General features: G+C 38.6%; 1 protein-coding gene across 1 annotated transcript; it reads left to right on the forward strand.

Annotated features, from left to right (window-relative positions):
- The first annotated feature begins 2,590 nt into the window (after positions 1-2,590).
- LOC139711546 (propionyl-CoA carboxylase alpha chain, mitochondrial-like) lies at positions 2,591-25,723 on the forward strand. Its single transcript, XM_071623421.1, has 12 exons — positions 2,591-2,691; positions 5,824-5,898; positions 6,837-6,953; positions 12,136-12,249; positions 13,087-13,140; positions 13,902-14,070; positions 16,216-16,294; positions 18,153-18,255; positions 20,980-21,074; positions 22,189-22,271; positions 23,634-23,701; positions 25,433-25,723. Exons 1-12 carry the CDS (start codon positions 2,614-2,616, stop codon positions 25,721-25,723), a joined length of 1,326 nt encoding a protein of 441 aa, XP_071479522.1. The 5' UTR covers positions 2,591-2,613.
- Positions 25,724-26,923: the final 1,200 nt, after the last annotated feature.

The following is a 26,923-nucleotide window of genomic DNA, read 5'->3' on the forward strand; positions in this document are numbered from 1 at the left end:
TATACTCCCATCATTGAAATATGCGACATATCTCAACAATGATGATTACGATGACGCAAATGAGGATGATATCCATGATGATGATCACAATGACGACGATGGCGAAGATCACAAAGACGATGAAGACAACGTTGATGACGATGATGATTATGAAGATGATGTCGATGTCGACCACGAAGACGACGTCGATGTCGACCACGAAGACAACATCGATGACGATGATGATTACAATGACGACGATGGCGAAGATCACAAAGACGATGAAGACAACATTGATGACGATGATGATTACGAAGATGATGTCGATGTCGACCACGAAGACGACGTCGATGTCGACCACGAAGACAACATCGATGACGATGATGATTACAATGACGACGATGGCGAAGATCACAAAGACGATGAAGACAACATTGATGATGATGATGATTACGAAGATGATGTCGATGTCGACCACGAAGACGACGTCGATGACGATGTCGACCACGAAGGCAATGTCGATGATGCTGATTTACAAAGATGTCGACCACGAAGACGACGTCGATGACGATGATGATTACAAAAGATGTTGATGTCGACCACGAAGACGACGTCGATGATGCTGATTTACAAAGATGTCGATGTCGACCACGAAGACGACGTCGATGACGATGTCGACCACGAAGACGATGTCGATGATGCTGATTTACAAAGATGTCGACCATGAAGACGACGTCGATGACGATGATGATTACAAAAGATGTCGATGTCGACCGCAAATACGACGTCGATGACGATGTCGACCACGAAGACGACGGCGATGATGCTGATTTACAATATGTCGATGTCGACCACGAAGACGACGTCGATGACGATGTCGATGTCTACCACGAAGACGACGTCGATGACGCTGCACCCCACCCCCTGGGTGTGGCACACTCTAGGTCTGCACCCCACCCCCTGGGTGTGGCACACTCTAGGTCTGCACCCCACCCCCTGGGTGTGGCACACTCTAGGGGTGGTATTCTGAAATCCTTCCTAGGAAGAAATTTCTTCCTAAGTCAGGATTTTTTCCTAAGTGGTATTCTGAAAATCTTCCTAAGTTTCTTCGTAAGTAGACTTAGGAAGAAACTTAGGAAGGGGGCGGGAATATGTAAATTTCTGACTTAGGAAGAAGTTGGTATTCTAGAATGCACTTAGGAAAGAATTTTAGGAAAATATTTAGGAAAGCTCCACCCCTGTCCTAAGTACGTCGTTAAGAATAGCAAACTGCAAGCATCGTGATAGGCGCGCTTGTCAGTCATTGCGCGCACATGTACTTTGATGCGCGAAATGAGCGTGAGAAAGGGGACATGCCGCGCCCTCGTGTATTTGACCCTACGTCATAGTAATATGCGATTGTCATTGGCAGACATCGGTTAGTTCCTTATGATACGGCATTTCGTATTGGCTTAGGAAAGGACGTGGGCGGGAATAAGGATGGCCTAATTTGCATTAAGAAGTGCCTAGGAAGAAATTTCAGAATACCAATTTTGTCTTTCCTAGGCACTTCCTAAGTTTCTGACTTAGGAAGAAACTTAGGAAAAAACTTAGGAAGATTTTCAGAATGTCTGCACCATAAATTTGCACCATGTGGTATACCATAGAACATGCATCTACCATAGAGATGTACCATATGCAGTCTACTCACCTTGTATCTACACCATATGGTGTACCATAGAACGCATATCTACCATACAGATGTACCATATGCACTTTATTCACCATAAATTTGCACCATGTGGTATACCATAGAACATGCATCTACCATAGAGATGTACCATATGCAGTCTACTCACCTTGTATCTACACCATATGGTGTACCATAGAACGCATATCTACCATACAGATGTACCATATGCACTTTATTCACCATAAATTTGCACCATGTGGTATACCATAGAACATGCATCTACCATAGAGATGTACCATATGCAGTCTACTCACCTTGTATCTACACCATATGGTATACCATAGAACAAGCATCTACCATATAGATGTACCATAAGCACTTTATTCACCATAAATTTGCACCATGTGGTATACCATAGAACATGCATCTACCATAGAGTTGTACCATATGCAGTCTACTCACCATGTATCTACACCATATGGTATACCATAGAACAAGCATCTACCATACAGATGTACCATATATGCAATATTCCCACCATATATTTACACTATATGGTATACCATAGAGCAATCATCTACCATAGAGTTGTACCATAGATTTACCATACACCATAGAGCCATACCATACATGTACCATACAATTTTTTTTTGTAAGGGGAGGGTATGTGTCCTTTTCCTCTTAGAAAAAAAAGTGATGGATTTGGGGGGATTCTTTTAGTCCTATTCCTTTATATCGATGTACATGTGACACGTCAGGTAGTATGCACCTAAACTTTTGAAAGCCAAGGATGTTCACTTCGGCTTTGCCAAGGTGGTGACACTATTTTCGTCACGTGATGATGAAATCTGAAAAATAAAGACTACTACTCTTTGTATCGATCAGCTAGCAAAAGCTCGGCATAATAAAGTATCGATCCAGTTGATCGCCTGCTGCTGCTGGACACGCTGGGCAAGAATACGATGGCAGCCTACGTCGGTCTCTCGAGATTGCCGTTGAGGCGCGGAAAAACGTTGATTTTGAAGAATTTACATCATAGGGTTTGTATTTTTTTTTTAATCCATAAATTTGATTTCTTCTCACATAATGTATGCATATTATTCACATCATAAGTGCTTGCGAATCAATAATTTGGTCACGTTAGAAAAAGTTGATTGTGGTCCCACATATCGTGTTTCATGTAGGCCCCTTATGTATTACTGGGCAATTGTTACTGTAGAGGCCTAGAAACTACTGTGAAATAACGTTAGTAGACCACTCTAGTTTCTGTTTCTGTTCCAGTTCCGTCGGTATATCCTACTCAGAATTAAGTGTACTTCACCAACGTTGTAATAGTAGTGTATTTTTACTAGAACTCTAGACCATCTAGCTAGATCTAGATCTACCTAGTCTTCACCGGAATAAACATCGAGACACTTCAAAACACAACTCTGTGAGTCTAGAGTCTATGGCAAACGTTAGGGCTCTTTACACTACATAGTTCAGTCTTACACTTTAGGCCTACTAGAATCTAGTAGGCCTACAGTAGTAGAACCTAGGTTCTAACGTTAGTACGAGTAGATCTAGTAGTATAATACTCGACGATCGACCTCTCTAAAGCTAGTTCAGTTCGGGAAACCCACTCACAAGGGGGGCCCCTACTTATAAGTAACCCGTCCCCCTTATAGGTAACCCCGTCCCCCTTATAAGTAACCCCCGGGGCACCCCTTTTAAGGAGTCTCCACGCTTTTTTGCAATGCAACGCGAAAATGAAAGGACTGCGGCAATTCGCTTGATTATGTCCATAAAGCTTCACAAGTTTCCTAGTTACTGGTACTCACGAAATTTCAGCAAAATCGGTTTGAGGCATCATATCTAAAATCATGGATTTAAATGCGATGTCAAACGACCCATGCGAATTCTGAAATGCGAGCGATTACTGGCGTGAGTGTCGCCAGGCGCGGCGGCGCGGCAATGCTCGAGTGCAGACGTGGCGACTGAGTACGGAGACTTTCGTTCATTCAAGACTTTCATTCATTCAAGCATTGCCGCGCCGCCGCGCCTGGCGACACTCACGCCAGTAATCGCTCGCATTTCAGCATTCGCATGGGTCGTTTGACATCGCATTTAAATCCATGATTTTAGATATGATGCCTCAAACCGATTTTGCTCAAATTTCGTGAGTAACTAGGAAACTTGTGAAGCTTTATGGACATAATCAAGCGAATTGCCGCAGTCCTTTCATTTTCGCGTTGCATTGCAAAAAAGCGTGGAGACTCCTTATAAGGGGTGCCCCGGGGGTTACTTATAAGGGGGACGGGGTTACATATAAGGGGGACGGGTTACTTATAAGGAGGGGCCCCCCTTGTGAGTGGGTTTCCCGAACTGAGTTAGAAGACTAGGTTAGTAAATTTAAATAAAACTAGATGTAATATCATGTAGACTAGAGAGACTAAAGTTTCTGTTTACCGGTAACTTTAGAATCTAGAATTTAGTAGAAACTAGAATATAGTATACACAGTCCTATGTGCCTATCACTGTACATACGACGGTCTCAGGTTTCTACACTTCAACTAACTCAACTGCGACCAGCCCGAACGCGAAGCATTTGGTATAGTTCTAGGGATTCTAACCATGATAACCGTGTTCACACTGGTACAAGGAGCTCCCCGGCCGGGGTTACACTTCAACCAACTAGCAACCGGCGCGGCGGAACCAAGGGGTTGTAGGGCCGAGATCTATTTGTTGAAAAAGGGGGGGGGGGCAGTGAGCCCCTCGGCCCCCTACTTTTTTTTTTCACAATAGGGCCTAGTTAAGTACATTAGGAATATCTACATAGGTTCTAACCACTTTGGGCCAAGCTTTTGCTGAACTTGCAAGTTGTACCAGAGCAATTTTCTTTTTTGTCAGCTGATGAAACATTGAACTGAAATGGTATGTGGGAGTGCAGGTAAGACCTTTTTTTTTTTTTTGCTTGTCAGCTGAAGAAACCCGGAAGTGGAATCAAAAAGTTGCGCTTGCGCACCAAAAATATAAACCGCCTCCCCCCCACTTTTGAAAACGTGTCGCTGGCCATGCTGATAAGCAAGAATCGACAACTACTGGACGTAGCCAATTAGCTCTGCTAGCTGCCGCATTCTTTCAATGAATGGCCAACATGCATATGGCAGGGCTGCACACCAAGCCGTTTTTTCTACTGGTCAGACCTGTATGTCGGACCAGTAGGTACCCAGTTTTGCATTTTTTACTGGTCTATTCCTGAAAAAGTTACTGGTCCGACAGTGATTTTTACTGGTCAGGGACCGTCGGAGCAGTGCCAGTGTGCAGCGTTGCATACAGTAGGTTGACCATACAGTATACTACTCATCGACCGCTTTTTGATTAAATACCTTGTAAAATATCTTAGAAAATATTCCTCAGTTTCACCTTAATATTATTTCACCATGGCAGAAAATAACACAGATTCATATTGCAGGCTCAGATTGTTGATTTGTATTGTACGCACAGAATTCTCAGTGACAAACACTAGTGACATTTTTTACCGTGCACCATACAAGCTCATCATTTTAATCGACTGCCTGTTCTCCAATGATAAAGCATTTAAATCTAGTGAATGGCTGATATGTGTTAACGTAAGTTATGTGTAATTACTAACAGGATTTTCTTCAATTGTTTTTCCTCCTTTTCCTCAGGTTATTTACCTGTACCCTCCTTACAAAGTGTATTTCTCTTGATTTGTGTTTATGTTCGAATGTGCCAGTGTATTGTTCCCCATCCTATGCGTACTTTATATAAGAAAGCCATTGGGCGAGGGTGTTCGATCCAAAAATAGGTGGTCAATGGATAGTAGACTTATACTATACACGTGTACATGATACATGGTACATGACTCCGGCCGTGGATACAGTCACACCCATGTTGCTTGATGGCGGAGACGCACGTGGCTGTATACACTGCCGACAAGTAGTGCTTGCTTACATGTATATGAGCATGTAATTGCTTCATTAGTGACCACGTGAAATGCAAATTTTAGTAAGATAAGGTATATTGTGGCTACCAAAGGCCACGAGACAACCATTCACTTAAATCTTGTATACGTATAGATATGCAAAAATAGATATTATATGCATGTATTATATGCCCACACATGTACATGTATTAGACAGCTGCGTCCTACTGTATCTCTCATACAGCCAAGTCAGAGAGCAAATGGCCAACTTGACCACATCCGCTGTTATACTGTGGCGCCTTGGGATCCAAATGAACCAGTGAGTATGCTCTTTTCTCTTGAAATACTCAGTGTGTGCATAGGAAACAATTGGGACAAGATAGCCTGTGTTACAGGAGGAGTCCATATGTACACTTACGTTGCCCCTGCATTGAAAATGGTTCCAGGGCCCCTGCAGGGAGGTGTGATCTTACAACATAGAAGTTGGCCAAAAAAAAAAAAATAATAATAATAATAATAATAATAATCAGGAAGACCTTTAAAAATATATGCCAAGTTCAGGTCCCTCCTAATCATACTGTTGCATGTGTTTTGCCTCTCCAGGTAGGTACAATGTATCCTGCTGCAGAGCCATTACATTGCTTTCTATCTGCTCTTTCATCTTGCCACACTGTATGTCTTGCCTCATTCGCAATGATTTGTAGATTGTCATCCAATTCAGTTCATGGTTGACCCTTGCCTTGCTTTGTTCGGGGATTGACACATCTGCTGAAGTGCTTTCTTTACCAATCGGCATGGATGTGTGAAATCTAATGTGCAATGAATAGAGATTACTGAATTCACTTGATCCCTATTGTGTCATCATGACCTGCCTGTTGGTCTGAGACAAAATGTTACACCTGGGCCCCGTTTCATAAAACTTGTTATCAGTGACAACTGCCACATTTCTATGACAAATTTGCTCTCAGCCAATCAGATGCAAGGATTTCAGTGGCTTGTAACAACTATCACAACTTGTCACTGATAAGTTTTATGGAACGGGGCCCTGAACAGGCTAACTTACTTACATTTAGGTCATGTTTTGAGGAACTATTAGAATGCTGATGAAGGAGCACAGCAAGTCACAGCTAAGTGACTAGCACAGAAAAGGGTAAACTTGACCTAGGAATCCATCCATCAGACACTGACAGTAATGAGATAGTGATGCATATTTTAACCATAAAGTTTTTCATGAGTTTGATGATCTTGTGATTCCAGACATTTGACAAAGTCATGATAGCAAACCGTGGAGAAATTGCGTGCAGAGTGATGAGAACGTGTCGAGCCATGGGCATCAAATCTGTCGCCATCTACAGCGAAGCAGATGTCAATGCAGTGAGTATGAACCGTTTTGTCCCTGATTACAAACATTGATGGCTGTCAGTGTTGATAGAGTTCAGCTGACTGATTTTGATGTTGCTGTAAGATATATTACTTTTTTTACAAAAGACATCTTGCATTTGTTATACCTATCATAGTGCACAATATCAAGCATTTGAGAAATACTACAGTTGTAGCTAATGCTAACTTTGGTTACAATATAAATTCTGAAGGTATGAGCATGTGCAATCATTTTTCTATGTTATATGATTGCAAAATATTAAGTATAAGGCACTGATGAATGTAAATGCACACACACACACACACACACAAAATGAACGTAACATGTACTCGGCCATATCAAATTTAGTTGGAATTGAAATATCATTGTGAGGTCCTGTCACTTAACACTATGTGAAGATGATTATATATTTTTTCTGCATTTTTTCAGGCTGTACTGCACCCTGAACTTCTGCACGACACTGAGATATTCTATCCAGGAATCTTAACTGCACATATTGAATTGTGAACAAATGCATAATATATCAAAGTGCAAATACCAGGGCACACATGTATACCATATACCTTGACTATATGGTCCCAAAGGTCATGTGTTTTACATCCTGGATGTGTTTGAAATAGGGTTGTGCATATGCCACATGCAAATCATTCTGCATTTACAGATTGCTCCTGTACATCAAGTTTAATGACTCTATTTAAGTGTCCACACATGGCATGTATCTAAATGTTTGTTTCCAAATTTCTCAAGTAAACACTTATCTGTTTAGAGAGAAACTTTGAGCTGAACTTTATATATGTCACGTGAGACACACAGCATTTTATTTAAACGTGAACAGGAGGTGTGCATGTATTTGAAATGCAAACACTTGAGGCAAGTTTACTTAGTAATTGCTGATCATGCTATGGGCAATTCGGCGGTAACAGAATTACAAATCAGAGAATTTTGGCTCATATTCTTTCACCCTGTACACTGGATTGATTACTTTGCCTTCTCTTGATACATTTAAAAGATGCAGAGGTACTCACACTGTCACCCCAAATACAAATTTGTTAAATGTTCTCACTTGGTTGGTTACAAAGGAGGTCTATGTGCGATGGTAACGGAATTACCAGAAAATTGAGTCACAACTTCAACTCTGACTTTGGGAGTTGTTTCTCTGAAATCTATAACACATACACTATAGGTTGTTGTTTGATGTCATCTTTGATTGTGTCAACTTCAATTTAGTTGTATTGTTTTTCAAATATTTCATCACATTTTCCCAGCAGCAGACTTTTTCCCTGTAAAGTCAGTGGTAACGGAATTACACAAATGGTAACGGAATTACGCCTTCTGAAATACATTGGAAAAAATACACATTCTTGGTACTCATGTATTCTGAAATGTCTTGATAAAGATTGCTTATGCCTTTAGCTATAATATAACCACTAAATAATTACTCTCTAGCCTTTGACCTTGAACTGCTACAAGTGTATAGGTGCCAAATGAGTTTTTATTGTCAAAAAACATAACATTTTCATGCTAACGACTGTGCTTTGAGGTTGTAGCTATGTCAATCAAGATCTCGTAACTTGTAAGTACCACATCCATCAAAATTTGTCTACTTTCAAGTTAAGAATTGCACACTCTGCAGGTAAATGGCATCTAAGACACATGGTAACAGAATTACGCTAGAATAGCCCTACACGAGTACAATTCTATAAATCCAGTCAACAATACTCAAATTTTCTTGTATTTCTTTTGTTGATATCATGCAAGACAGATTTCTCTGTTTTCTTCCTCCTAAATATGCCAATAATTGATAATTTGTGTTAATTACTTACAGGTATTGTACATAAACATTATGTGCACATGCACAAGAAAATAATAAAAAACTGTCTGGATTGACACTGAATTTAAATCTAAATCATAAAGTGCCAATTTACAGTGCAAGAGCACAGTGTGCAGCCCCATCATTGCAAGTTGCAATTGTGGTTCAATGACAAATATAACAAATTACAATTCAATCATGAATTGAAAAGACAATTTTCTTATATGATTATGGTACTGCACCAGTGCTCAATCATTATCATAAGTATGTTGTGGCTTACATTAATCACTAAAAACTTGTGACATTTTTAATAGCTGAAGTTGCCCCTTGGTATATAATGTAGTGCATAATTTGATAATTCTGTTACAGTGTAAGTCCTGCTTAAAATGAACTAAACTAAAATGAAATAGAATACAGCAAAATAACTTTAACAAACTACATCTTTTTGAACCATTAGAGTGAGTCCACCAAATTCTGTTAATTCATAGAAAGGTAAGAGGACCTCTTTTATCCATCTGCAGCTCACTGAGTTAGAGTCAGATTAATCAACCCGTGAATAATGTTAGTATTTATTTCTGACCACACAAAAATTTCCAAATGATGTCTTCAGAAACACCACAGTGATTTGATCATCGACTGTAATCATGACTTGGCCTATGAATTTCCTACAAGTTTCCCGTCTCTGTCTTTCTTCTTTGACTTTGTCTATTTTCTCATCCTGAGTGTTGCCATATATTTAATACCCACAAGAAGTGTGCATCTTCTCTTTTGCAGTAAGTTGTATTTTGACTGCCTGACAGCAAAAAATACACTGTAATGGCACTTGTATGAAAGGAAACTGGATTGTACAGCAAATGGTAACATGAAGAGTAAAGGTAGAAGCAGAAGCCCATTGACTTTAATATTTAAAATCTTCTTAGGATGGGAAAGTATCCCATAGGCCTAAATGTTATATTGTAGAGCTGTATCACAATTACTGACTGGGTAAATGTTCATCACAAATGGTGTTTTTGTCTTTATTCCTTTTAAAAAGAAAGGATTAAAGAACAAATTTCAAAGGGTAGCAGATGCTCTGTATCAAATGAGCATGAAAATGAAAATACATGGTCTCTGTGGAGGAAAGATCTAAGAAACAGATGAAAGAAGGTCATAGTCATACACTTGCCATTAAAGATAAAGGACTTGAGGATGAAAACAGGACATGTTCAATAAAAGGTCAGACTATCAACTTTGTGATGATAAAGCCTTTAGCATACAAAAAGATCAAAGGTGTCACATTCAGTGGGCATCCCGTGTCAAATTATGACTTTTAATCGGTTCTATCACAATGTGTATGATCCTTCTCTTAAGTTCTTGATCTTTCCTCACAAAAATTATCCTGTTCATTTCTCTCTGTCAGTAGCACTAGGAGTGCTCTCTTTTCCTTTTAAAGAAATTGTATGTCCTTCCTCTTCTTTCTAACCTTCGTTCAATTTATGCTGCATCACATCCATTCAATAGTCCCTCATCACTATACTTAGATTTTGTATGAAACCATGATACTTTTTAGCAAGGTATTATACATTGATATCTCAGAATTCAGTATGATTTTTAACATTTGAGAATGAGTATCTGTAGCAAACCTTGTAAAGTTATCAGTTAGCACAGTCTCCATGTAGTTCTTGTACATGAGAAAAGGTGAAAGAAGGGAGGAGACTTTCAGCACAAGAGGTCTTGTCAAGCATGTACCCTGATGTCAGGACTCACTGTCAGAGGCATCCAGCTATGCTGAGTCATGTCAGTGTATCATACCATACAATATTTCAACTTTCACTCCTTTACTGCCAATCACTAACACTGTTAAGCTCAATGATAATGCCCTGAAGCTATTTCATGAACAGTTCACATACATATTGGCACAAAAGTCAGTTATGTCATTCTCTTCCATATTAGATGTGTGTGTAATTCTGTTACCATGTAATTCCGTTACCACAATTACAGAAGAACTGAAGGAGATATTTCACAAAATGTTTTGCGAGTTTTCAGGGAGTCACATGTAGAGAAAAAATTTACAAGGGGAGAAAAAATCAGTGATTAGTTTATTCAGGAGAAAACTTTTTTCAATTTTATGGTAACGGAATTACATCAATTTGTCAGTAGATTTTGAAAATTTCTCAAAAAAATGTCATAATGACAGTGACTGAATGCTTCATTAAATGTGATTGTTGAAGCATAGGAAGAAAGATGTGGAAGTATACTTAAAGCAGAGAGATATTTAAGTTGTTTCATTTTGAATTTTTATTTGATATTGTAAAATTTTAGATAAATACAATAAATAGTCTTCCAACTTTAAAAGTTTGTACATCAAAAACAAGGAAAGTTATTGGAAAAGGGTTTTTTGTTTCCGTAAATGCAACAATCCGTCTGTACGGGAAACTTAAATTTCTGAGCATTTACTTCACTTTGAATTTTGCTGTTTTTGCCCTTCCCGTACGGAATTGCCCATATACGTTACTACATAGGAAGTTATTAAATTTCTAACACAATCTAGACTAGTTAAACTGAATATGAATAATCTTAATTACACCAATTTAGATCCCATGTATTTCTATTGCTCTGTCTTTCTACGAGCTGAACAGCTTCAAGCTGAACAGCTTCAAGCTGAACAGCTTGGTAGTGCTCAAGGTTGATTTAAGCTACCACAGAAAAGGAGTAGATTAGAGAGACTCATACTTACATGTAGCTCATGTTCTTTCCTGTAGCAGAATTGTGGTAATGTAGCACATTTGCTATCTACAGCATGGCTGGCAAAGTGAGTCTCAAGTGCTTTACAGAAAAAAGGACAGTATAGTGGGATGTTTATGTGTCCAAAGATTTCAAGAACAAGGCAAAAATACACAACTCAGTTAAACATTGAGAAGTGTTATTTTTTTTTATCACGGTCTGTCATGATTAAAGATGAAATATTCTCAACAAATTGTGTTTCTAATGTTCATAAATTGGATATGTCTGATTTCAAGACATCCATACAAGCCCTGCTTCTGACCAAATTTTCTTGCTGTTTTTAAGGCAAATGTGTGAAAGCTGTTGAGATGAGAAAATTACTATTTGAAAAGCTGCATTATATAAAGGGTGGTACGATAAAAGATAATTCAAGTACATTTTTTTTTAACCTATTCCAAACAGTTTATTCAATTTGGAATGCATCTCTGATGGTAATCCTGATCCACCTTCAAGTTTCCTTCAAGGCAGTGTAACTTTCTGTGAACCCATTTCTACCAGTATCTGATCTTGTGATGTTGGACAGGAATTATTAGGTAAAGCTATAGCTTTGGTATGGTTTCCCCAAGCATATCATTGCTTGTCTTTCCATTCTACTTTGACAGCTCCACGTGGAAATGGCTGATGAAGCAGTTTGTGTTGGACCAGCTGCCTCCACAGAAAGCTATCTCAATATGGACCGCATCCTCCAGGCGATAGAAGAAACGGGCACCCAGGCGGTGAGTAAAGCTGCAAGAAAACATCAATTGAAGGACTAGGGTGAATTCATAGCTTCTGTATTTCACAAAATAGTCTTTAGTGCATTCTGTCTTTTTGTCCCCTACCACTTCAATTCCATTGGCTTTCTGTGAGCTGTTTAAAGTGTTAAATACCTTAAGTAAAACATGTTGGTGATAGTTACCTTACCCCCCCCCCCCTTAAATTACGTTTGTACAATTTTCCGTGTTGAAAGATTAGACAGCCTTTCGCTGCTTGGAAAAGCCCATGTTGTAGAATACAGTGAATGAATATTTTTTAGTATCAATTTGTGTATTGCTTGGAGAACAGAAATACATGCATATAATTTTGAATTCTTTCCTAAACAGTTCCTAACAAATTCTGGTATTTCATTCAGAATTATATATAGAAATGCAGCTTGTAATTAAATGAAGTGTGAAACTTTTCTTTGCCTTCTAATTTCATCTTGGAGCTAAAGTCGCACCGAGCGTGACTTCAAAGCGTAGTTCATTACATGTCTCATTGTAATGCTTTCGGACCCAAACATGTGTTTGCATGGATTTCAAAGAGCTGTCACTCCATCTACATCACCTCTCTGCAAAAGCCACTGCAACGTGTGTGATGTGTGTGGTATGTGGCTGATACCCACTTACCTGAAATGATAACAAGTAAGCCATTTGTGTAGAAGTGCCATGATTAGAAAGGAGAATCCTGCTAATGAAGTAAACCAGGCTATGTCATGCATTAAGCATACTTTATCAAACATTTTTTCGGAGCATTTGAACACTTGTCATATGTGATTTCTCAGTCTTATTTGACTTTGCATTGACTTCTGGCAGGTTCATCCAGGATACGGCTTCTTGTCAGAAAATATGGAATTTGCCAAGCGATTGGTAAGTGTTTACCCTTTTAAAAAGAGATCTGACTGAACAAGCAAAGAAAAACGGTGTATCCACCTCACCTCACCTCTTGCTTTCATAAAGTAAGGATGCTACATTATAGTTACCTGCACCTTGTTCTTTTAGTTTCACTATGCAATGCATACTTCTTTCTTTTTTCAGTTGCTCCTCAGGTGAGAAAAGCATGTCTTTATTGAGGAAATTAAGTGATGTCTCTTCTTATCTCAGAACTCATAAAGAAGCCAAGCATATCCCCCCTTTCACTCTGCAATATAGGTTGTATGTACATTTTCTATAGCAGGACCCCTTCATTCAGGGGATCACCATATGGATGTTATGCAGTCCTAGGAGTTCATGCATATGTGGGGGGCTTCTGAGAAACCATTTTCAGAGCCCGCTCAGTACACTTGCAGTCAAACATTAAATTTGTGCTTTTTGTCTTAAGTATCACACTTACAATCTAGACAAGAATTGTTGTCCCCCTCCAATAACTGTTAATTAATTTATGTGCTGATGATATCTACCAGAGTCCATTGTATCACAGTGCCCCCCTTTTTTTATCTTTGCACCCCTCCCCCATGCAAATACTTCTGTTCTGCTGCCTTTGCTCCTATTCAATGGGGCTGAAATATATTTTGTGTGTTTTTTATCTATTTTTTTTTTTTTTACTTTTGTGGTTTGATTTCTGGATGACTATTTTGATTTAGATGATGTTCGAATGGATAGTTAACAGTGAACTTGACTCATTCTTTCAGGCCGATGCTGGCGTTGCCTTCATTGGTCCAGGCAGCCGTGCCATCCAGGCGATGGGAGACAAGATTGAAAGCAAGCTTGTTGCCAAGGCAGCCAATGTCAACGTCATCCCGGGATACGACGGGGTGGTGAAGGACGAAGAGCAGGCGGTGGAGATTGCAAATCAGATCGGTAATCATGGCAGTGGAATGTGTTTGGGGTTTGTGAGATGCTGCTGTAATGTAATCAGTTCAGAATTCTATGCTTTTCGTAGAAAAGCTGAGTATCCTCCAAAGACAATCAATCTTCTGGCATGATAAACCCTAAAGCGTGATACCAATAAGCCAGTTCGGAGTTCCACTTTGCGCATGAGCAGAAAAAAGGTCATTCGTACCAACAGGCATGTTGGTTTTTAAATTCATTGAGATAAGCATCTGTTATGTAATGATTATTCATAATAGCTGTGTTCAGACGGAGGCAGTTTTGGTCGGAGTAACTTCGGAGGAAGCTTGGTCAGAGTAACTTCGGAGGATAGGTCGGAGTAGTGCCCATCTGAACAAGGTCGTGGTAACTTCCTGCGATCGGAGGAACTTACCACGACCTCTTCCTCCAAACGAGATACTCCTGAGTTTTCTCAGGAGTATCTCGCTACCACGACTAGCCGGTTGGAGTAAATTGCCCGTGCGGACAAGCCCTCGGAGTATCTATGAACTTACAAGCCTTACGACCTAGGTAAAACTTCCTGGGTCAAATCGCAATGTTGACATTTTGCGACTACACGTGCGCGTGTAGTGCAATTATTCTAACCTAGTCGATGGCGACGAAGAAGCTAGCGCTCATGCAGAAATTTCCATCAACAAGAATGGAGAAGACAAATGCCACTGGTAAAAAACAATCGCATGGTCGACGAGCGCGGCGCTATACCACTTCCGGAAGTTACACCGACCCTCGCACATAAATTGGTCGGAGTTTCTTCCCACGACCGTCGTGTGGACACAAGGGTCGTGGTAAGATATGCATTAATTTGAATTTTAATTGCCATGCCATAAATTTTTACTCCGACTAAAAATACGTCTGAACATGGCTATAATTCTTATAAATGCTGCTTGCCAGCACATCCACCTGACAGCAAAAGTGGTATTTGGCAATATCAATAGAAAGAGATTGTTAGATACAATCAATGCAAATTGATGAAATGGATGCTTTCCCAAATGTTTATTGATAGGTCATTCTTGTCATCTGATCTATACGCAAGTTCATTCTCTGTTTGAACAGGATTGATGAATTCCATAAATTGTTACGTAAAGCTTATGCATTAATCGCTCTGAAAACGAGTGAAGTCCCCTCTAACCGACTGAGAAAAAAAGAAAGGTCATTTGGACCAATGTGCCCATGAGCTAACTCCGAACTGGCTTATAGTCATTGACAACCAGAAAAACGGGGTGATGACGTCAGGTCCAATCAGATGTACTGTACACTCTGGTGTATTTATCTCCTTCATGCTGTAACCACCAACAACAAAACAAAACAAAACAAAAAACCCTCCAATGACCTTTGTCATTACAAAACATTTACGTTAATTATCTGTATGTCCCATTGCAAAGCAAATCAAATACATTAAATGGTTAGTATGGTATTGGATGAGGTGAGGATTTAGCTTTTAACTTTTTGCAAGATACTTAGACACCTCTTTATGAAATGTTTAAGAGCATACAATTTTAAGACAAATTCAAAGTTAATTTGACGAAAATCGGTTTTGAAATGGCCGAGATATACAAAAACAAAGTAAAACAAAGCGATCCTAATAAAAGATGGGTCCCACTTTTTATTAGGATTGCTTTGTTTTTGATATCTCAGCCATTTGAAAACCAATTTTCATCAAATGAACTTTTAATTCCTCTTTGCTAGAATCATACATTCTTCCATATTTCCGAGAGGTTTCTCATTATCTCAAAAATATCATTAAAAAAATGCAGGAAAAGTGAAGCCCCTCTCAACAGAAACTGTATGACCACTTTAAACTCTTTATTGACTGCATGACAAACTTTTTAAACCTTTTGTTTAGTGTGACAATTTCCTGGGAACTCCTTGCAGGGGATGATAGTGTTTCTTTTTGACGTTATTGAAAATGTATGAAATTGATTAATAGATTGGCAACAAACTGCTAGTAAAGTCCAAGATTGCTCAGTGTGTATGCTATAGTTGAAATCATTCTCTTCTTTCATAAACTTTTTAGTCCAACATAGTCTAAATTCCTGGCAGCAGCTGTTTGTACTGCATAATAGATACTAAGTGGATGCATGTACTTATCTAGTTTCCTTTGATGCGGTTTCCAAGGTTACCCTGTGATGCTGAAAGCCTCTGCTGGAGGAGGAGGAAAAGGGATGAGGATAGCATGGAGTGATGAGGAAGCAAGGTAGGAAGAACATTACAATAGAATATATTCAAGGACTTTTTTTGTCCCCGCCGAACGAGTTCGAGCAGGGGACTATGAAACGGGCTCCGTACGTATGTGTGTCCGTGTGTCCGTCCGTCCGTCTGTCCGTCCGTCTGTCTGTCTGTGCGTCCGTGTGTGATCAAAATATTCAATTTGCTACTTCTCTGTCATTTATGAGCCAATTTTGATTCTGTTTGCTTTATATGATAGCACTACATGGGAGCTTTGAAACTTCTACACAGAATTTCAGTTGTGACCTTTGACCTTGACCTTTGACCTATATTGTACATTTTGCTTCAAAATACTACTCCTTCGCCATTTCTAACCCGATTTCGATTCCGTTTGCTTTATGTGATGGCACTAGGTGAGGGCTTCAAAACTTCTACACAGAATTTTGACCTTTGACTTCTTTGACCTTTGACCTTGATTTTTGACCTATATTGTACATTGGCTACAAAATGCTACTCCTTCGCCATTTCTAACCCGATTTCGATTCCGTTTGCTTTATGTGATGGCACTAGGTGAGGGCTTCAAAACTTCTACACAGAATTTTGACCTTTGACTTCTTTGACCTTTGACCTTGATTTTTGACCTGCATTGTACTTTTTGCTACAAAATGCTACTCCTTTGCCATTTCTAACCCAATTTCATTTCCGTTTGCTTTATGTGATGGCACTACAGTCTGTAGGTGAGGGCTTCAAAACTTCTACACAGAATTTTGACCCTTGACTTCTTTGACCTTTGACCTTGATTTTTGACCTATATTGTACATTGGCTACAAAATGCTCCTCCTTTGCCATTTCTAACCCGATTTCGATTCCGTTTTCTTTATGTGATGGCACTAGGTGAGGGCTTCAAAACTTCTACACAGAATTTTGACCTTTGACTTCTTTGACCTTTGACCTTGATTTTTGACCTATATTGTACATTGGCTAGAAAATGCTACTCCTTTGCCATTTCTAACCGGATTTCGATTCCGTTTGCTTTTTGTGATGGCACTAGGTGAGGGCTTCAAAACTTCTACACAGAATTTTGACCTTTGACTTCTCCCGATTTCGATTCCGTTTGCTTTTTGTGATGGCACTAGGTGAGGGCTTCAAAACTTCTACACAGAATTTTGACCTTTGACTTCTTTGACCTTTGACCTTGATTTTTTACCGATATTGTACATTTTGCTACTAAATGCTACTTCCGGCGGGGACACATTTTACGCACCGCGTAATTTCTACTTTTTTTTTTAAATTCAAACCAAAATCTGGATTTCATGGAGTTACTGTACTTACAAAGAATTGATATTAATTCTTTAGAAATGCATGCTTCTACTTATAAAACAACCATCTTCATAGGACTGTTTAACAAGTCACAGCATCATGACTCAATGTCAGTAAAATGAGACCTTTGTCACCTTGAAAACATGTACATGCATTGTCTACCTTAAATTCAGCTTCTGTACTTCTTTGCTCTTTGTTGCTCTAGGTAGTTTCCTTTGTCATGATTTATAATTTTTTAGTGTGGTTATGATTTACTTTGCATTATGATATTTTTGTGTACACAGCTTTTATCTGAAACTAGGTAAAATAGTGCAGTCTTTTAATCTGATTTTTTTTTTAAAGGTAAACATTCTTGTCATAACTATTGTTCATGTTTTGCATATTCAACAATACTTAACATTGATTACACTGATTCAAATTTTTACATTGGCTGTTTCTCCCCCTGTCTCACATTTTAGAACTATTTTGAAGCACTAAAGCTGGGTTTTTGTTTCATCTGCAAATATTAAATAATGCTTTTGAGATTAATCTTTTTTTTTTTGGTAATTTTCTCATGAATCTGACAGAGAAGGGTTCAGACTGTCGTCTCAAGAGGCAGCCTCCAGCTTTGGGGACGACAGGCTACTGGTAGAGAAATTCATAGATAATCCAAGGCATATAGAAATTCAAGTAAGTATGAATGCCAGTGCAATACTTGCTCACATTTAGATGTCATTTGTCCTCTTAATGGTTACTACTCAGAGGAATTCATTTGACCTCAGGCAGAAAAGAAGAACATGAAACATGTCTCAGCTCCATCCAATTAGAAATGTGTGAAATTTGTCTTACCTGGTCAAGTGCAAATGATAAAAACAACTTGCGTAAAATATCTAATTTTACAGTAACCTAACAAGGTAAAAGTGTTTGAAATGCATTTATTCTCAATTTCATCCTAACCACAACAAGCCTTTCTGTTTTAAAAGAATCTAGAGAAGCACTCCGAGAGTGCAGACCTCCGCCAAGCATGCAGTTCATTTCCACCACTGATGTTACAAGTTCTTCCATAGTGATATCAGTGATTTCCACCCATACCAGTATGTACTTATAGCATTCTGTGCTGAAAGTCGTCCGATTTCCCAATATAAAAGCATTTGTTACGTCATAGACCCTCAGTTGCGCGGCGCGCCTCGCCCTAGCAGAAACTAGAGCACGCACTTTAGAGCGCGCATGCAAAATTCAATTACGCTTAGCCTGAAGTCCGAAGTTCATTGACCCTACCTGCCAAAATATCAAAAATCCTTCATAAATTCCCCCAAAATTCTCGGATCACTACCAAAAGTTAACAGTTTGTTACTTGTGTCATTCTCAACCTTTCCTGCAAGTTTAATCCCAATCCATTAACTACTTTTTGAGTTATTTTGCACACGGACAAACTAACTATTTAACGAACAAACCAACGGTAACGAAAACATAACCTCCTCCCTTGGCGGAGGTAATGAAGCAAACGGTGAAACTGAAAATCATAAATATGACTGAAAGAAAGAAGAAAATAAAGCTTTGACATTCAGCAAAATTAGGAATAGGAAACCAGCCCAACTTGACATTTAAAAGAAAGTAATTATACACAATGTAAAAAAGGCTATTGAGTCCAGTTAAGACAAATAAATTCAATGTGAAGTTTATATCAGAAGAAAATAGTTTTTGGAGGGTGAAAAGTGATTTCTGGTGCACTTCTTCATCACTAACATATGGCGCATAAGCCAGTTCAGAGTTAGCTCATGGGCACATTGGTACGAGTGATCTTTCTTTTTTCTCAGTCGGTTAGGGGAACTACATTCATTTTCAGAGCAACATTATGCATATAGAAGCTTTATGTACCATTTTATTGGATTCATCAATCCTGTTCAAATAAAGAATGAACTTGCATAAACCAGATGACGAGAGTGATATGTCAATTAACACTTGGAAAAGCATCCGTTGCATTATTTTGCATTGAATGTATTAACAATCTCTTTCTATTGATATTGCCAAATATCTCTTTTGCTGTCAGGTGAATGTGCTGGCAAGCAGCATTTGTAAGGATTACATGAATAATCATTACATCACAGATGCTTACCCCAGTGAATTTAAACACCAGCATGCCTGTTGGTAGGAATTACATTTATTCTGCTCAAGCCCAAAGTGGGGAACTCTCTACTGGCTTATTCTCTGTAGACTGCAGAGTGATTTTCTATAATTGCAAAAAGATTTCAGTGATAAATTGAAAGATATTGTAAGTCTGCTATTTTGGTGTTTACTTTGCTGTATATCTTGTTTCCTCTTCTTTTGTTACCTGTCTAGACCTTGTATTAATTTGCATTAGTTTGCTTTTCAGCACTGCCTTGCAGTCTGACATTAATTCAGTCAAGTTAATGATATTCAGTTGTCACCTTCATCCCCATTGCTTCAGATACCTTTCCTCTTCTTCAGTTTTGTCACCTTCATTCTTTCTCTATTCAGGTGTGTCCATTCATTTCATCCCACACCTGATTCTTTAGCTGAGCCCAGACAGCTCCCATTCTTACGTAATCACTCCCTCCTACTTCTATCATCTCATGCCCTTCTTTACCTATTGGTTGATTTATTGAATTAGACTGCTCCACTTTATTGAATTCCTCCACTCTATTTATTTCTATTGGTTGTTGTAGATAATTTTGATATATGTAAATATTGTCTATGTAAACTATGTTCCTGCAGAAGTTTGCTAAGGCTGCGTTCACATAGAAGTATTCGGTATTCGCTATTCGCTATTCGCTATTCGGGCACCGAATACACCATCACCCGCACTGTCAACTCACCATCCCATGCAGTGAGGATTTCTTCCTCCTACATCCCAGCAAATCTTATTAACAATTTCTAAACTGCATCAAAATGTCAGTCTACGTGCTTATTTTTGCTAAAGGGCAAATCCAGACCAAATGTGTCATTATTTCATAAACGAGAGACGGTATACGCTGCAAGAAAATCGAACAAGCTCGATTCCCACTTTGCTATACTTTTCGCAGCTAATCGGTACTTTCGAATAGTGCCCTCCTATGTGAACCGGTGTGAGGAAATCCTATCGTTCGATTCAAGCTATTCGCGTGCCCTCGAAAAACGAGCCCGAATACCCGAATAGTATACTTCTATGTGAACGCAGCCTTAGGGTGAGTTGCCCCCAGAATAATCAGAGCACCACCAGACTTCTTTGACTTCAGTTCATCTTGTTTGCGTCATCTCTGAGTTCCCAACATTTAGTTTTCTTTTCTTCTTCAAGTGCATTGAAGTTTCAAGATTGAGAATGTCGCTTGATAATTTCTCAACATTAGTTTCGACTCACTACAACATGATCAGGGATTTGATGGAGCTTTTTTTTTTTTCGTTTTTTCATTTTAGGTACTGGCTGATTCACATGGCAATGCAATTTACCTCAATGAAAGGGAGTGTTCCATTCAGAGGAGAAACCAAAAAGTGATTGAAGAAGCACCAAGGTTTGAGTACATTTCATTTCTTTTTATTTTCCCTGAGCAGTCTTAAATATATTGTAAAGGGTGTTGCATCATACTGAAATGTCCGTTTTTGTGTTGATTTCAGGAATTGTGCATCACAATTGATAAAGTCATATATTTTTGTTGTTATTTTATGTTGCAATGTTCCAGATAATTGTACCAAAATTATGCTTCATAATCTTAGCGGCTAAGATTTTGTTGTAATTGATATTCACCAATCTTTATTGTGTAAGGTCATTATTATGAATAATTACTCCCTTTGAAAGTAATCTGAATTTTTTTATTTCAGCAGGTAGCTGAGTTCACATGTTACTTTTTTTTCTCATTACTATTTTCAAGATCAATCCATGATTCCATTTCATCTTGTTTGTCTTGAGCTGCAGTATATATGTTCCATCTATGAAATATTACATTTTCCATTTTCTTATATATTTGTTTTTTGTCTGTATCTGATAGAGGAGAGGAAAGCAAACTTGAAGTCTTGTATGATACAGTCATATCAATCACAACGAGAACAGACACCTGTATATTCCTTCTCTGCTCTTCTGATGTCTTTGTTATAGCCAGCGTGGATGTGATACAAGTCAATCCATTCTAAGAAGAATAAAAAAAAAAGATCATAGTAAAACAATGTTAAAAATGGCATTAAAGATGCTTTCTAGAAGCAGTCTCCTGAGACCACTTTGTGAGACATGTGATATGTATGTAATTATCACTTACTGTATACGCCATACTAGTATATTTTATGAGGTTTTTATTTACGCGAATTTTTCAAGTAGGTTGCCATTTCCAAACGCATGAAAATATTAACTCTGATGCCGACATGAATGTAATATGCACACATACATTTCTCTGTTCATCCTTGTACTCCAAGATATCAAATTTAGCCACTCCCAAAATTGTTGGGAAGTCCTGATCTACAAAAAAAATTGACACTTGCTAGATATATGGCATATATAGTAATTTCAATCAAGGGCATCCAGAAGAGCTAAACGTAATATACACCTTAAGCAGACAAGAGCAGAAACATGAGCAGCTACAAAAACAGACTGACACATATTTCAGCTTCTGTTTGTTGCTCTTTTCATCCTTACAGTACCTTTCTAGATGAGTCCACCAGGCAAGCCATGGGTGCCCAGGCAGTGGCCCTGGCCAAGGCAGTGGACTACAAATCAGCAGGTGAGGATATCACATGTTATTCAACACCCACAGAAGTAGAGATTCTTGCTATCCAATTGGTTGAATCCTCATCATGTGACATTGGCTTAGGACCATTGCATGCTGTTGCTGTATTGTAGAATGTGCAGTTTTTATCAAGCAGTTTTGGACAGCGCAGTCTTACATCATTCCTTTACATTTACTCCCCTGTTGGGTCTTGATTAACTTTAGAGTTTGAACCTGTGCACTCCTGGGATACCACAGTAAACATGCTTTTGCAGTGTGCTCTCAATCAATGAAAGACACACACTCAATTACTGATCACTTCTTCATGCAACTGTACCATTTGCCTTTCATGAGAAATGTTTTGCCCTTTCTGTACTGTAGTCAGATATCGGTGTGGACCACATTCTTATGAAGTATTGTATAAAAAAATAGTGAATGGTCTTTACGTGGTCAATGTGCAGTGGTATAAGATTTCTCATTTGGTGAAAGATGTGGTGTTCTATTCAATTAGGCTCTGCTTCATTTGATAAAGCACCTTATCTTTCACCAACCAACAAGTCTGTTATGAATGTTTGTGTTAATTTGCCATCTGCAGTAGGAACAGATGTAAGGAAATTTTGGTGTAAGAACAATAGTTTGCCTGTGGCTAGTGAAAAAATACATGGTAGCACGTGAACACATACATGTATGATAATTTAGAACACTCACTGGGTTATAATATATCTGTGTGTGTTTTTGTGTCCCCCCCCCCCCCCCCCCCCCCCACCATGGGATTAGATCCCCATCACTTCTCCTTAGATATCTGCCTTTTTACCAGTCCTCAGCTGTAGCTTTAATACTGCTCTGAGTGGGGTGTCCCCTAGGGTAGCAATCCACTGTCTGTGTGTTTTCTCTTTTACCTAGAGCAACTGCCATGGGCCAGAGCATAGTAGCCCAAAACTTGCCTCAGGACCTCCCCAACATGATGTTCCTGCCTTTTGAGACATAAATGGAAAATATCCTGCTGCTGCATGCAGCCTGATCCAACTTAGCTTACCCAGTACTGGATGTGACGCAAAATTTCTTCTATTCACAGCGAAGTCATATTAATTTATACAGTGTACATATTTCCTTCTCGAATATTTACATGTATACTGCGTCTCCTGCAGCACTGGCTATACTTTAGCAACTGTCAGTCTATCTGTGCTGCTCTCTGTCTATCTTTATATGTTTGTCTTAAGGATCGTCTGTCCATTATTCAGTATTGATATCCGCGTGACTGTACTCAGAAAATTTCACGTTCTGGATGTTTTTTTATGTATTCTTATTGGTGGCTCTTCCTCCTTGATAATATTCAAGATTACGTCCAAATTATTTTATCTCTGCTTATCTGAACAGGTACTGTTGAATTCTTGGTAGACTCCAATCGAAACTTCTACTTCTTGGAGATGAACACAAGGTTACAAGTAGGTATTTTCATTGTACACGAAGTAGAATAAGTCGTAAGCAATATCAGCATTTTGTAGCCCTCTGCTTATCTGGGTGTACAAAATACAAACATGTGGGTATATGTACCAAAGTTTTAAAATGCTGGTACATATTTTTGTTATGCTTCCGCAACGAAGTGGCCGGAGGCATTATGTTTTCGGGTCGTCCGTCCGTCCGTCCGTCCGTCCCGTTTTGTTTTTGTCGATATCTCGAGAGCCGTGTGGTGGTTTTACATCAAACTTGGTATGAGGGTATATCCTTGGGGGATAATACTTTGTGTGGATTTTAGGGTCACAGGGTCAAAGGTCAAAGGTCACAGGTTATTTTGTGAAAAAAAATTGAAATTTCATGTTTTTCTCCATATCTCGCAAATGGTTCACGGTATCTTCATGGAACTTAGTATATATGCTTGTACCGATGGGCAGTGATTATCTAGGGAAGTTGGGGGTCATGGGTCAAAGGTCAGGGGGTCAAAGGTCAAGGTCAACTCTTCAAAATATCACTACTTTCCTTAAAATGCAATATGCCTGAAGGTTTTTTTTTTTTTTACTTGATGTATGGCATGTATTACCCAATATATATTTTGGGGGAAGTTTCTTGCCAAACGGTCAAAGGTCAAAAGGTAAAAGGTCAAGTGAAAGTGCTAAATTGCACTTTTTCCTCCATATCTCTAAAGTAACTCAAGGTATCATCTTGAAACTTACATATTTATGCATGTTCAACCTAACTGTGATTCTCTTTGGAACTGTGAGGTCAAAGGTCAAAGGCCAGGTTTAGATAATGCTATTTTCCCATTTGATACTGAAATTATACTTTTTCTCAATACCTTGAAAATTACTCAATGCATAAACTTATAAAAGGGTCAAAAGTCAAGTTAAAATCATCAGTTCCCCAAATACCTGCACTCTGACATTTTAATCATTCATCCAATTGAACCTAGTTCTAGGAAAGTGAACATTCAGCACATTTGTGTCAAACCTGTCATTTTAATATTTTGCCAATTGTGTGAAACTGTCATCACACATTGTCAAGACATTGTACTATAGACCTATTAGGAGAACCATGCATTATGGCGGAGGCATATCAGTCGCCATAGCGATACATCTAGTTTTCTACTTAATATAATTTCCTACCTGTTGTGTGTCACTCAGACAAACTGCCAAGTGTAGATATCATATTTTTATGTGTGTGGGTGTGTGTGTGTGTTTGTGTTTAGGTGGAAAATATTAAAATAGTTTGAACTCTACATTTCATACAGATATTTCCCATATTTGCCAATATCAGAGAAAAACAGTAACTTTAATCTTCTAAAATTGTGTTGCCAATTTAAAGATTAGTTATGACCTCAGCATCAAGAGGCTTTTGAAACTTCCGCAATGAAAACAAACAATTATATTTTGAGCAACGAATGGTTCAAGCGAAAGATAATCTTTCACTCTGCCTCATGAAACGCTAACAAGGAAAAGTGAAAGTTGTAATAAAAAGAGATGGCACCTAGGCCAAACATTTTGCACAAAGTTTAGATCAAATACAAGTCTCTGAATACTCGGGTCTGATTGGCTGACACCTGACTTATGTTTGATTTTTCTGACTTAAATTTGATTGCATCTTTTATGCAACAGTGCCCGGACCACAAAAACAAATATTTAGGGGACTTAATGGGTTGATAATTGTAATTCTTAAATCTGTTTTAATGGTTCTCATACCAGGTTGAGCATCCCATCACAGAGTGCATCACTGGGGTAGACCTGGTCCAGGAGATGATCCGCGTTGCCAAGGGCCACCATCTCCGCTACTCTCAGGAGGACATTCCCATCAATGGCTGGGCCATTGAGAGTCGTGTCTATGCAGAGGTGAGGAACACTCTGCAGGCATTTTTGTGCCTCCGCCACGAAGTTTTGCCAGAGGCATTATGTTTTCGGGTTGTCTGTCCGTCCTTCCGTCCGTCTGCAATGAATTTTGTGGACAGCGGAACTAAAAAACCTTTTGAGGTATCCTAATGAAACTTGGCATGTATATATGTATTAGGGGGTGAAGTTGTGCCTATCAACTTTTGGGTGCACATGCTCAAGGTCTAAGGTCAAAAGGTCAAGGTAAAATACGTAAAATTTCACTTTTTCCACCATATCTATTCATCGCCTGAAGATATTTTCTTGAAACTTAGTGTATACATGTATTACCCAATTAAGATTCTATGATGAAAGTCTGGGGTCATGAGGTCAAGGTCAAAGGTCAAAAGGTCAAGTAAAAATATAAAAAATTCACTTTTTTCTCCGTACCTTGGAAATTGTTCATGGTATCTTCATGGAACATAGTATATATGTATACATGTATTGACTGGCAGTGATTATCTGGAGAATTTAGGGTTCATGGGGTCAAAGGTCAGGGGTCAAAGGTCAAGGGCAACACTTCAAAATGTTACTATTTCCCTCATACTTATGCAGTGCCAGCAGGATTATTATGATTATTTTTTTCTTGGTGTATGCATGTGTATAACCCAATAGAGATTATCTGGGAAGTTTCTTTTTTTTTTCTTTTTTTGCCTCAAAGTTCAAAAAGTCAAAGATCAAGTGAAAGTGGGCAATTCCGCGGTTGGTAATGTTACATTTGAACAAATTTAGATATTTGTTTTTACTACTAAATTACCATTTATTCATTTCAAGTCAAAATTATGTCAAAAAATGTTCATCCTTCCCAGGTTTATGATAGAGAAAAGAATGAAACAATCCAAGAAATATTAGAATTGCTATGGCAACCTAAAGGGCTGGTTAGTAACGTTACGAAAAAAAGGACATGACAAAAAAATCAATGTCTTGTTACAAAAAGTGTGCAAAAATTCATGTTACTTCAAACAAAGTGTTGCATTGATTTCCATTATGGCATCATGACAAATGTTCACGCAAATTTTTTTAGCAGTTCGACCGATAATTCTTTAGCTAGACCCCCAAAAGCATGGTTAGTAACGTTACGGTTAGTAACGTTACGGTTAGTAACGTTACATTTGTCCGGAGTGATTCTGCAGGTCATTTCACCCTTTTGTAATTTACAAAATGTCACAGGACTTCTGGAGTACTTAAATGTATTCATCTTTTACCCTTTAGCAAAACTTTGAGGAAAAACTGTAATTTGCATTTAAGTGAATTTCAGCATCCCCAGTCCCACATGTACATTTTAAATGATGGTTTTAGATCTCGCAAAAT

The sequence above is a fragment of the Diadema antillarum genome, unplaced genomic scaffold, assembly GCF_040938485.1.
Source record: "Diadema antillarum isolate AM-2024a unplaced genomic scaffold, OU_Dant_1.0 seq00001668_RagTag, whole genome shotgun sequence".
NCBI lineage: Eukaryota > Metazoa > Echinodermata > Echinoidea > Diadematoida > Diadematidae > Diadema > Diadema antillarum.